The sequence below is a fragment of the Haliotis rufescens genome, unplaced genomic scaffold (genome assembly GCF_023055435.1).
Source record: "Haliotis rufescens isolate VD_foot unplaced genomic scaffold, xgHalRufe1.0.p SCAF_21, whole genome shotgun sequence".
Lineage (NCBI taxonomy): Eukaryota > Metazoa > Mollusca > Gastropoda > Lepetellida > Haliotidae > Haliotis > Haliotis rufescens.
In genome coordinates, this window is record NW_025963902.1 from 7,693,110 (window position 1) to 7,707,623 (window position 14,514).

A 14,514-nucleotide genomic window follows, 5' to 3' on the forward strand; every position below is an offset into this window, starting at 1 on the left:
AAGCCTAGTAGGAGATAAAACAAACCTCAGTAGGAGATATAACAAGCCTATGTAGGAGATATAACAAGCCTATGTAGGAGATATAACAAGCCTATGTAGGAGATATAACAAACCTATGTAGGAGATATAACAAGCCTATGTAGGAGATATAACAAGCCTAGTAGGAGATAAAACAAACCTATGTAGGAGATAAAAACAAACCTGTGTAGGAGATATAACAAGCATATGTAGGAGATATAACAAACCTATGTAGGAGATATAACAAGCCTATGTAGGAGATAAAAACAAACCTGTGTAGGAGATATAACAAGCATATGTAGGAGATATAACAAACCTATGTAGGAGATATAACAAGCCTAGTAGGAGATAAAACAAACCTCAGTAGGAGATATAACAAGCCTATGTAGGAGATATAACAAGCCTATGTAGGAGATATAACAAACCTATGTAGGAGAGAAAACAAACCTCAGTAGGAGATAAAACAAGCCTACCTTGGAGATAAAACAAGCCTACCTTGGAGATAAAACAAGCCTACGTAGGAGATATAACACACCTATGTAGGAGATAAAACAACCCTACGTTGGCGATAAAACAATTCTTTCCAAGGAGAACAGAGATTATGTTTCTAAGTTTGTCAGCACCATACCCATGCTCGTGGGTTTCACCTGCACCACTCCAGGCTCTGCCGCTACATCAAATTGACAAGCCGTAATATAAGCATTCCCAGTGGAAACCACACAAACACGACATGGGTCGGGTGGGAACTACTGGTAGTTTTTCATCTCCACGGAAACATCCTTACACAAACACATACATTTAAGCTTGTATGGTGGATTTACTCTAGGGAGCCACGGCGACCTTTAGTTCAATCGGTCAAGCATGATGGCAATAAACGCTTAAACAGGCATATGTAAGGCTTTTAATGGAATACCCTTTAGCGTAATAGCGAATACAACAACAGTTGCTGGAGGCGACCCCATACAGATAGATGATGATAAGGACGACGACGACGAAGACGACGACGACGAAGATGAAGACGACGACGACGATGATGATGGTGATGATGATGATTATGATTATCATCATTATCATTATTATTATTATTACTATTATTAATTTTGTTAGTCCGGAAACCTGTCTATGCGAATGAAGGACGTTTGTGGTAATGAGGTTTCCTTGTTATCCATAATAATCTACTTAAGAAGGTGATTTGAGTAATCATCGAAAGCCTTGCTGTCTGGCTTTTCTAATCAATGAGCTATTTTTATCTTTAGCGACACTTCATTAGTGCACACTCACCAAATCAGATTGCGACTAGCCATGGTTTATCATTTAAAAAAGGGTGGCATTGTGTTTTCAGCGTTAATGTTAGGTTTTAAATACAATTCAGAGGTGTCAAATCAACACTTTCATATCAAAATTATACATTAGGGAATGGGCTTATCTCTTAATGTATCAACTTTAAAACTTTCCTTGATGCAGTAAGGCCCGTTTTAGTGAGTGAGTGAGTGAGTGAGTTGGGTTTAACGTTGCTTTTAACAGTATTCCAGCTATATCGCGGCGTGTCAGCTTAATGTGGGAGGAAATACCGAAGTGATGCAGGTCTCAGACGATTACCACTTCGGTGAAACCCACGAGCACGTGTACGGTGCTGACAAACCTGGAAACATAATCGGGGCGAACCGGATTCGAACCCACAATCATAGGTTTCTGGCATTCTCTGCACGCGGCGCCTTAGACGACTGTGTCAGTAGTTATTAACGCTGTTTGATGATGTCCTAAATGCTACGTTTTATAGGAGATGACATGAATATATTCACTGCAGGGGTCACTCGAAATTGTTATCATTTATAGTTGATATTTGTAAATTGTTGTTTGGGGAGGGCCTCGCAAGATCAGTGAACGTGTGAACAATAGAACCATTTGTGGATGGAGCGTCTGCCCGAGAGCGGAAGGTCAGTGGTTCGATGCCCTGGCCCTTCATACAAAAAATACGTTAACACATGGTACTTGTTGTTACCCTGCCTGGCACTCGGCATTAAGGGCATACAACAAGGACAGACCGGGTATCAGTCGATACAATGTGTCTGATCCCATGAGTAGGGTATTGATGTTAAACTGCAGCATGTATCTCAGTCAGCTACCATTATAAAGCCGGCATTAATCCGGGCTAGTATAAACTGCCACACACACACACGTGCATGCACGTCGCTATGAGGGGAAAAAATCATATTTAAAGCGACGTTAAAACCTATTTCACCTCACTCACTCCAGTGGGTCTTTGTCTTAATGTCAGTTTGAATCAGTGAGTGAGTGAGCATGGTTCTGCGCCGCTTTTAGCAATATTCCAGCAATATCACGACGGGAACACCAGAAATGGGTTTCACACATTGTGCCCATGTCGAATCGAACCCGGGTCTTCGGCGAGACGAGCAAACGCTTTAACCACTAGGCTACCCGACCGCCCCAGTTTGAATCAGTGTCATAAACGTATTTAAACTTATATCTGACGTAAATGTATTTCGCCAAAGTAAATCCAACATATGTTTGCAGTAATATGTATGTATGTCTACTCAATACTTAAAAACCTCAAACCTCAAACTTGTGAAATGCTGCAATCTGATTTTGTCTTTCCTTTTGAATTTGTTGAAAAGGCGTGGTATCTTGTATCTGAAACGGGATACGACTAGCCAAGTCGCGTGAGTTGTGTCCCTTAGGCTTACCAGGATGCGATGAACGTGAGTCCAAATCGCAGATTACGTGTCATGGTGCCTGGACGGAGGGGTCGCGGCTCACGCTATCAACCACTGATATTACTGGGTGAGTGAGTGGGGTTTTCAGGTGACACTTTTGGTGAAAACCATGGGCACGGGTACCGGGAGATCCCGTATTTAGGCCCACGCGTTATTACTCTCATGACCCTTAAAACGGAAATAATTCCGCATTTAGGCCCATGGATTTGAATGCAGCTATTTATTTTGGAGTGATCTTCCTTAAATTGATAACTTACTCCCTTCGAAATTTAATATGTGGCGAGACCGCCTCCGTAGTCTAGTGGTAGAGCGTCCGCCCGGAGAGCGGAAGGTGTGGGGTTCGATTCCGGTCGCGTCATATCAAAAGACGTTAAAAGATGGTACTTGTTGTTACCCTGTCTGGCGCTCGGCATTAAGGGGCTAAAAGAAGGACTGGTCGGCTCGGAGTCATTAGACTGTGTCTGAGTGGGGTGGTCATGTAAAACTGCGGCATGGTATCTCAGTGTGCTTGCACTATAAATCGGCATAGCAGCCACACACACACACACACACGCGCGTGCATGCGCGTCGCTATGTTAGTGCAATAATCTTGGACGCGACGTTTAACCCCATTTCACCTCACCTAATACGTAGAGATGCACAACGCGAGGCAAATCCTCATGTGCATTCAACAGTAGGTCCAGTTCAAATTTAAAATTCATGTTTAATATTTTCTCAGTTAAAACAACTTAGCAGTTTCTGATTTATTTCAGCAAAGGGTGTTCCCCTATTAAGGTAAGAAAGCGTTAGCTCCCGAAATTGAGCCCTGGGGTTAATTTCGGATAACATGGTTTAAATGAGTAAACGCTATTTTCCGTAATTAGGCCCGGGGCTTAAATACGGGAAGACAGGCTTCGGTGCTGACGCCGTACTTACTGACCTAAACTCATTTAATTATATCCGTTATGGGGGCGAATATTGCTCACTCCGGCGTAAGGAGCATTCATTCACCCACACATTGAAAACTCTCATAGATATTCGTTATTACGAAAAGACCCGTAAAGATCCGGGTTGGAATAGGTTTTTAGCAACCCCATTCGTCACCACTCGCCCCTTTCCGTAACCTGCAAGAAGACTCCCCCTGTCGATAAATGTTATGTGCGAAAATACGACAAACCAATCAGAATGCGCGTATGAATCCCTCAGAAATAATTTTTGATTTTACATATGTCTTGCATCTAAAAATATACCAAAGACACGGTTAAATGTGTTCAGTCATACTGTATAATCCCGCACGTCCCGATGTGCTTTAAATTGCATCTGAAATATATATTATATATGGGGAAATATATGTGAACCATTACACAACGAGTTGACAATTGTTTTAGGTATGCCCGTTTGCGCTAAGAAGGAATCCGGTCACAAAAATGGCCACACGAGGGGCACGAGTCGCTATTCGGCTTGTCCTGGAATAACACAAGTTGGTCACGAATGTAGCAGCCCATGCTTGCCGAAAGGGGCAACTCTGCTTCTTGTAAGATTTGACCAGCAGGATCGGGTGGTCAGGCTCGCTGACTTCATTGATGCTTGTCATCGTATCCCAATTGGGTAGATCGCTGCTCATGACGTCAATCACTGGACTGTCTAGTCCAGACTCGATTATTTACCACCCGCGCCATATAGCTAGAATATTTGCTGAGTGCGGCATTAAACAACAAACAACAGAAACATACTAATAAAAAAATCCTACATTGTCATGAAGTTAATATAATACTCAACCTGACTTTACGAATTAAAATATACAAAATCATACAACGAAATATATTATTTCCTGCTTACACTAGTTGTAGCTCTCTCTATCCCAATTCACAACAGTTCGCAGGCTTATCGATTACTGTTGTTTAATTACAATGCGACATCTAGTACGCCATTCTGCTATCGCGTCGTCGTTACTATTTACAACTTGCGCTTTGAACGCCTACCATAAAGTTTCCGCAGGCCTGATTAGGGGACAATAGCTCTGTGTGGCACATGTGGTTCTCTAATACATGGTTCGATCAGGTGTAGTGATCCCGCCTAGCTCCGTGGTCATAGTCAAGCCGAATACATGTTATCGTTCTGGGGATTTCATCAGGATGATAAATAATATTATTATGATGTGTTTTTTTCTCTCCGATTTTCTATAATACTATATATTTGTATTGTATTTTATGTGTATTGAAATTTATCAGAGCTTTAAAACATATTTTCATTTTAATTGCTGAAATAAAATATATATTTCGTATCACGAGTATATTTGTTTACGTGTTTAAAATGTATTATGTCAGAATTAAAAAAGTATTCTCATCCATTGTAATTGCTAGAATGAAACATATTTTTGCCTATTTCGAGTACATTTGTATAGCGTTTGAAATAAATTATATCAAAACTTAAAAAGTATTCTCATCCATTGTAATTGCTAGAATGAAACATATTTTTGCCTATTTCGAGTACATTTGTATAGCGTTTGAAACAGATTATATCAAAACTTAAAAAGTATTCTCATTTAATGGAATATAATACATTTTTCACATTGGGTATAATATATATGTTTTATGTGCGTTAAATACACATGTCAAAAATTAAAAAGGAAAATCCTAATTTCTTGTACATATTGGAATATATATTTTGCATCACGTGTATAAAATATGATGTGAAAAAATATTTTAATTTTGTGTTATAGGAAAGTCCATCTTCAGAAGCACCCTCGATTATCCCGCGATTATATCCCCAGACAATCCAGTGATTGAAATTATGCGCAACGATCCACGTCGATGACACGCTATCAAACAAGTCACCGAGTGGAAAACACGGAGTCCTATGAACCGACTGTATATCGTCTTATCCGTAGATCGAGACAAACGGATGGTCGACATAATGCATTCTTGCTGAGAGGACTCTGCCAAGACAAAAGTTACGTAATATTAATAGACGGTGGGCTAGTCTCGACAAGCATAGTCGCCTCTTACGACAAGCATGTGATGCTGAAGACCAATTCTAACCCGGGTCTTCACGGGTGGTAAAATGTGTAAACCCACTGGAGGATAACCCACGCTGTAATACCGCTGGTCTATTGCTAAATGAGCCGTAAAACCACTTTCACTCTTTATATGAGAGGGCGGTCGGGTAGCCTAGTGGTTAAAGCGTTAGTTCGTCACGCCGAAGACCCGGGTTCGATTCCCGACAAGGGTACAATGTGTGAAGCCCATTTCTGGTGTTCCCCGCCGTGATATTGCTGGAATATTGCTAAAAGCGGCTTAAAAAACCATACTCACTCACACTCACTTTATATGAGAATGTTAATTTTGAAGATATTAAAGATTTTCATAAAGTTCAACTCTGCAATGGGATCAGGTTGTCATTGACTGACCGGCTCTGTGATGTACAACCGACGGAAACCGACGGTAGGTAGTAAGTAGTGACAGTGCACTGCCGGCGAGAAATATAATAAAAGAGAGAACGAGAGCGACATCTTGGACGACAACCACACCCACACCCACACATCTACAACAACACCCACAGCTACAAACCTATAGTCAAAACGACGTAAAACTCAACTACCTCACATCACCTTAAATGATTCATCTAGTCCGTGGTCTCGAGCGTCCGCCCGGAGAATCGAAGGTTCGTAGTTCGATCCCTGGCCGCGTCATACCAAAAGACGTTAAAACATGGTCCTTGTTGTTACCCTGCCTGGTGCTCGGCATTAAGGGCTAAAACAAAGACTGGTCGGCTCAGAGTCAGTATACTGTGTCTGAGTGGAGTAAACTGCAAAACTACGGCACAGATTCATACACACAGGCAGACACAGATACACATACAGAGAGACACACATACACACACAGACACACACACACACACGTCGCTTAACAGTGCATTAATTTTGATCGTGACGTAAAACCCCAATTCACCTGACCTCATCTCTCCATCAACGAGATGGTCCATCTAGAAACTACTTACGACAGGCCGCTCTCTCCATCACATATTACTGCATTTAGTGTACAAATGTATGTATTACCAATATTTATTTATGTCCGAGTAATGCAACATGTTCTCTATCGCTATAATCACAGCACAGCAATATTGTAACCAAGATATCTGTCGGTTGATAGCTCAGGTTGGACGACGGAAGACAAAACTCAGGGTTGAAGTTTAAGACGGCAGCGGTCAGGTTTTTTGTTGATGGATAATATCTGTCGTCAAGTGAGTGAGTATGTTTTTACGCCGCTTTTAGCAATATTCCAGCAATATCACGGCGGGGACACCAGAAATGGGCTTCACACATTGTACCCATGTCGGGAATCGAACCCGGGTCTTCGGCGTGACGAGCGAACGCTTTAACCACTAGGCTACCCGACCGCCCCTTTAACGTTTTAGAGAAATATGACTACATATATAGATGTTAATGGTACAAAGCATTTTGACATATACATTTAAGTTATACCGTTATAGGGTTGCGGTATAAATGCATTTGGTGTTATATATGTGAAAGAGATCATAGGAGTTTGGTTTCCCATATAACAACATTTAAACTTACTCAAAAAACGAATGTGTAATACTATCCTTTACCGGTACTCGATAAACGCAGGTGTTCTATCGCCCAACAACAATTTAAAAAAAACATATACATGTCTTAAAAATACAAAGGTATTCTGAAGTCGTCAAAGACCGGTAACACAAACCATGTATTCTCGCGTCCTGCACAAATATGAGTTAAATAAACATTTTAAAGGCCGGTATTGTGTTATCGTACGTATTCCAGGATCCTTTGCTCGTTTTTTCACGACACACGTGATGCAGAGATGTACAGGTGTACGAATCACTTACATAAGCTGGGGCCTGCACATGTTAGTGCACGCAATGCACGATGTCGTCTTTGCTCACGTCCTTGTATTGTATATTGAACCCGGGTCTTCGGCGTGACGAGCGACCGCTTTAACCACTAGGCTACGCGACCGCCCTCTGTCGTTAAGGAGCGGGTTGATAAACAAGTATGGCTACCAACGGGTTCATAACGTCAGCATTTACAGTTAATCATAAAGCTATAACGCCACTTCAAATTGCGATTTATCAACGAACTAGAGCTCCAAACAACTCCGCCACAAGTATCCAGTGTATTTTGTCTACATTATATTACGATCAATATATATACATTTTTTGATTGGTCAGTCGATTGTTTGGTTGACAGATGAAATAGGTTAATTATTAATGAATATGATATTTTTGAAATATGATCTGATGACTAGTTAATGACGTTATTTACAATTCCTAACAGTCTGTAACTGGTCACAAGATGAACCATATGGCTGACTAACGCACCGTTTTATGTGATATCTATTTAAAATGCTAATTTTATCTTATTTAACGTATAAAATATAACTATATGTTACAAATAGTTCCCTCTCACCGACAAACAGAATCATTCAAGATCAAGAATCAAGTTTCAAGATCGATTGATGTATTCGGCATAAAGTTTAGTACCTTACAATATTGATATTCCTTAAACGAGTTATTGTCAATGAAAATTTCGTCGATCTGACATGATGTTTCAAATCCAGATCATCCTTCTTACCTTCAGCGGTCTTTTTGAATCCGCAATCCACCATTTCCAACCGAAACACCTATATGCCAAGTAACAGTTCCAATAGCTTATCATCACAAGCACAATCTAGAGCAGAAGTTATATCACCGTTTAGCTGTAGCCGGATGTGTGTGTCCAAGCAGACGACAAATCGCTGTCGAGCAGACGACACCTCAACTGCGTACGTTCAGCTCGTGCACAACTTGCAGCATGGATCGACAAGCAACAGCTGGTGTCAGCACCTCGTGGACAGAGGAAAGAGGTGCTTTGAACGGCTTCTGCTGGTGTCAAATACATTTATTGGGGATGCCAGTCGGCTTGTTGTATTCCGAATTCTGCTTATTAGCTTTTATATTAGTTTCCGTAGCAATTATCTGTGCCGCAATCCCTATTCATCGCCAGAATGCATGTTTTCTGATGAAGCCTGTTTGGAGGGATATGAGAACACAATGACACACTAGGAAAAGAGTGAGTGGGTGAGTTAGGTTTTTAACGCCGCTTTTAACAGTATTCCAGTTACATCACGGCGTGTCAGCTTAATGTGGGAGGAAAGCCCGAAGTGATACAGGTCTCAGACGTTTACCACTACGGTGAAACCCATGAGCACGGGTATGGTGCTAACAAACCTAGCAAAATAATCGGGGCGAACCGGGATTCGAACCCACAATCATAGGTTTCTGGCGTGCCCAAGGGACGCAACTCTGCACAGCGAATCGCGGCGCCTTAGACGATTGGGCTACCCGTACACCCCAATAGGAAAAGAATCAGAAGACCTTGGTAATCAGGGCAAAACATCGTTTGTAGGTATTTAATTGTTAATGGATTATTAATTACGGCCATTTACCAAAATATGGGGTATGGTCTTGGTTTGATAAAATTAATGTTCCTATTCGATACGTATTTACCCTGTGTTCACTGTTTCAATGTTATTTTTAATTATAGCATCAATTAAGTATTTATATCTTCGCCGTTTAGGTATTCATTATGTAAACATCGTCTCCGTGGTCTAGTGGATAGAGTGTCCGCCCGGGATCGGAAGGTCGATGGTTCGATCCTCGGCCGCGTCATATAAAAGATGTTAAAAGATGGTACTCGTTGTTACCCTGTCTTGGGCTCGTCATTAAGGGGCTAAAGCAAGGACTGGTCGGCTCGGAGTCAGTATACTGTATCTGAGTGGAGAATTAATGTTAAACTGGGACATGGTATCTCAGTGGGCTTGCACTATAAAATCAGCATTATTTCGGGCTAGTACAAGCAGACACACACACACACACACACACACACGGACACACACAGGAGCATGCACGTCGCTGTATAAGTGCAATAATCTTGAACACGACGTTGAACACCATTTCACCTCAACTCACCTCATAGTGTTGAGTGAGCGAAAGGATATTAAGGACGGAGAAGTCAGTGTCATTCCGGCTATTTTCTTGGTTTATTTAGGATTCGTGTTGGAAAATATGAGACCATTTTCTGATTTCCTAATTTAATTTAGTAAGCTATACTCTCTAATTTTCAGACAAAGGTTTGTTTGTTGTTTAACGCCACACTCAGCAATATTCCAGCTATATTCCAGTCTGGACCAGACAATCCAGTGATTGACATCATGAGCATCGATCAACACAATTGGGATACGACAACATGCATCAACCAAGTCCCGTTAGTCGCCTTTAAAGACAAGCATGGGTTGCTGGAGACCGATTCCTACCCAGATCTTCATGGGTAGCTGATTAAAGTATATGTATATGTAGGCAAAGCCAGCTCAGCAAACATTCGTGGTAAAAAAAACCATCTTTGGTCAAGGATTTCTTTTGAAAAATAATAAAATTGATTTTTATCTAATCTTAGCCATACACATGTACCTAATCATGCGATTACGTAAAGGAAAGATAATACATGTACAATTTAAGAATTTACTTCATGTAAGGGGAGATTATGGTATACACTGGGATTGAAATTATGCAAACAGGTTATGTCAAATTATTTACAGTCGCCTCAGGCTTGGCTGCAGCGATCTTAACGCAGATCTGTATGATAGATATATTTTGGATACTAAAACTTGTTCCTGTGGATATCATACCGAAGATGCTTCTTATTTTGTGTGTACAAATTACTATATTCTTCGAAATGAAATGTATTTTTACCAACATGGTTATTCTTTACAAACAGTGCTATGCGGAAATTCGCATTTGAGAGGAAGAGCACATCCGAACATTAGATTCTATTCAAAACTTCATACTAAAAACTGGCAGATTTTCAATTAAGTAAATGAATTGTTTAATATAAACTGCAAATATATTTATCATATATATACACATCTGGCTTGGCATGTGCCAATTTATTGTATCATTTCTTATATGTAAAGTAACGGTATTAACATAAAGCGCTTCGCTTGTTTACCAATCCATTTTTACATTTTTGTGAAAATAAATAAGTTTAAATCATAATACATGTACCTCTTTTTCGATTTCGTTGTAGCTCACGTGATTTATTTATTGACACAGGTAGATATGTAGGTATCTTATAAAAACATAGACTTTGTAGAATTTATAAAATAATTGTACTGAAGTTAAATATCACTTTTTGTGTGTAAACAAATATCTAAAATATATAAAGCCCTTTTTTCTACCATGATCTAAGTTATGTAAATTAATAACGTGACAGAAGCTATAAGAAATCTATTTTCATTTATCATGCCCTGAAAGAAAGTGTATGGATTTGTATTACATTCCAGACAATGTATTATGATTGATTGAACAACCTCTGAGACATATATCACTTCGGGCTTTCCTCCCACATAAAGCTGACATGCCGTGGTATAACTGGAATAGTGTTAAACGCGGCGTTAAACACAACGCACTCACTTTGGCGTGAGAGGATAATTTAAGTCCTTAATTACCCTTTCCTCCACCAGGAACCCCCCCCCGAAACTATAACAGTCCTCTTTAGTCAATGTCCGTTCAATAGCAACACCTGACACGCGATGTATACTGCCTCAGAAGCTCATGTGTGTCACAATATGTTTCATTTAAAGCTTAGTTACCTAAAACTAAAACTCCATGAATAGACTTAGACGGTACATATTGACTTCACATACGATTACCACAGTGAGATAGGCAGCGCACTTGCACTGGTTCAATACAGCGCTAAGCACTGTGTGGAGTTCTTCACCGCCTGCTCACATGCAAAGCCTATTGATTCACTAACTCGGTGTTACTTATAATGTGCGGTAATCTACCCTCGCAGTATTTCATTATGGAAATATAACACTCAGATGTTTTAGAGAGGTATACAGATTGGTTTCCAGGGAGTGCCTGGTATATATACTCACCGACAAAAGAAACGCGGATACCCTATATGGTGGTTGATATAAATAATTACTCATATTCAAGAGATATTAGATTGCACAAACGAACATACTGGTATATGTTGTGTGAACCGACGCTCATGATCGCATCACATGTGACGTCACAGATACATGACTCGATATGCACCATTTGTGTAGGATTAGCGTCTAAAGTTTGGAAATCACGTGCAGCATATCGCGATAAGAATACAGACACTGTGGTAACGCTTGACTGATTGTGAGTTTTGTCATCATGTACACATTGGAAACATCTCGTCTTAACGAACATACTTCTCTATATGGTTCGGGTTTCTTTTGGCAGTGAGTATAGATTTGTTTCAAGGGATGGTCTGGTATGTAGATTGGGTTCAAGGGAGGGTCTGGTATGTAGATTGGGTTCAAGGGAGGGTCCGGTATGTAGACTGGTTTCAAGGGAGGGTCTGGTATGTAGGTTGGTTTCAAGGGAAGGTCTGGTATGTAGGTTGGTTTCAAGGGAGGGTCTGGTATACAGATTGGTTTCAAGGGAGGGTCTGGTATATAGATTTGTTTCAAGGGAGGGTCTGGTATGTAGACTGGTTTCAAGAGAGGGTCTGGCATATAGATTGGTTTCAAGGGAGGGTCCGGTATGTAGACTGGTTTCAAGGGAGGGTCTGGTATGTAGGCTGGTTTCAAGGGAGGGTCTGGTATACAGATTGGTTTCAAGGGAGGGTCTGGTATATAGATTTGTTTCAAGGGAGGGTCTGGTATGTAGACTGGTTTCAAGAGAGGGTCTGGCATATAGATTGGTTTCAAGGGAGGGTCCGGTATGTAGATTGGTTTCAAGGGAGGGTCTGGTATACAGATTGGTTTCAAGGGAGGGTCTGGTATGTAGATTGGTTTCAAGGGAGGGTCTGGCATATAGATTGGTTTCAAGGGAGGGTCCGGTATATAGACTGGTTTCAAGGGAGGGTCTGGTATATAGATTGGTTTCAAGGGAGGGTCTGGTATGTAGATTAGTTTCAAGGGAGGGTCTGGTATGTAGACTGGTTTTAAGGGGGGTCTGGTATATAGATTGGTTTCAAGGGAGGGTCTGGTATATAGATTGGTTTCAAGGGAGGGTCTGGTATGTAGACTGGTTTTAAGGGGGGTCTGGTATATAGATTGGTTTAAGCGAGTGCTTGGTATATATATATTAGTTTCAAGGGAGGGTATGGTATATAGATGGGTGTCAAGGGAGTAGATTGGTTGGGAAATGAGTCAAAAAGGAGAGATATTTGGTTGGTATATGCACACAAACACATTTAGTGCAGAGATACCGTAGACAATCGATACATCATCCCTGGTACAACAATGATAAATTAAAAACAGTCATCGAGTCAGACTAATCGGCTGGATGAGCTCAAGTCACACGTGACCGAAAAAGGACACATTGGAATTCTGCTTCTGCATACGTCAGCGGTACGTCATCTTGCTTAAAACATCTTAATTTTAAACAAGGAAATAATTCAGTATATTGGCTTGTGTTTTTATTCACCAATTCCGACCTTTAACAGTTAGGACCTTTAATAATTAGGCGTGGGCACATCAATGTCATTTTGGAGACTTTGGGATTATTGACCTTATGGGTTATGACTTGACACAATCCATTAAAACGTTTATCATTGACTGATTGCGTAGTGAACACAGGCTTGGCCCATACACATATACAGCGTGGTTACTCTTCGTGGGATTAACGGGTTCCATGCAAATATGAAATGAAATGTACAAGCATTGACAATCACTGAATATAGCGGTATTCAATACTGACCAGAGATTAACCCCAAGTTAAACTGTTTTATTTAGACATCATTTTTTCTACATTAACTGATAATAAAAAAGTACATATTGTTGGATCGTGAAAAGGTTTAACTACCCTGGCTAAAGGAAACTCAAGTCAGGTTGAAAACGATTGGCCCAACACGCCAATCATCACCTGACTGTGAGAAGTCCGTGCTTTTTGAGAAAATTATGTTTTTCTAAAATTTGCATTGAAAAAGTTTTTTTTATGATGGCACGAGGGATACTGTTCCATCAGGACAATGGCAGGCCCCTCAATGCTCGTAGAATCTGGGACTCTTTCAACACCAAAACTGCACCTTGTCTCCGTGTTACCCCGTTACATTCCAGTGATTGACATCATGAGCATCGATCTACGAAATAGGGATACGATGACATGTTCAACCAAGTCAGAGAGCCTGACCACCCGATCCCGCTAGTTCCATCTTTCGACAACATGGGTTGCTGAAGACCTATTCTAACCCGAATCCTCACAGGTCTATTATATCCGTGCAGGACGGCCTACCATCCTTCGTGGGTCTTTACAGTCAGACAAATTCTTAAGCGGGCAATTGTTATATGTTGCATTGTCACATGACTGTCACATGACTGTCACATGACCTTGCGTACGTGAGTGGGGCAATGTTACATACTGCTGAACATACACATTACATGTTTTATACATCCACTGTGCTTATGTTGGACATGTTTACTGATGTGGTTTGGAATACGGCGTATTGATTGTTTGCTCGCTGTGAGGTGAGGTGGAATGGGGTTTAACGTCATGTTCAAGATTATTGCACTTATATTAAAGCCACGTGTGTGTGTGTGTGTGTGTGTGTGTGTGTGTGTGGGTGTGGGTGGGTGGGTGTGGGTGTGTGGTGTGGGTGCTTGTACATACAAGTCCGGACTAATGCCAGGAGTATAGTGCTAGCCCACTGAGATACCATGTCGCAGTTTAACATGAATACCCCACTCAGACACAGTATACTGACGCCGAGGCGACCAGTCCTTGTTTT

The 14,514-nt window shown here is 40.9% G+C and overlaps 1 protein-coding gene across 3 annotated transcripts in view; it reads right to left on the reverse strand.

The window, feature by feature from the left end:
- The window catches only part of LOC124111502 (ADP-ribose pyrophosphatase, mitochondrial-like), a 74,880-nt gene that overhangs the window by 50,836 nt on the left and 9,530 nt on the right, over positions 1–14,514 (reverse strand). The window contains exon 1 of one of the 3 annotated variants that reach the window (XM_048401199.1): positions 8,344–8,532. The exons of 1 other annotated variant lie outside the window; for it this stretch is intronic. In XM_048401199.1, the coding sequence (XP_048257156.1) occupies positions 8,344–8,427 (84 nt within the window). In that variant the 5' untranslated portion in view covers positions 8,428–8,532. Of the gene's footprint in view, positions 1–8,343; positions 8,533–14,514 lie in introns of those variants that run through there. One more of the 3 variants, XM_046471229.2, reaches the window with a different exon arrangement.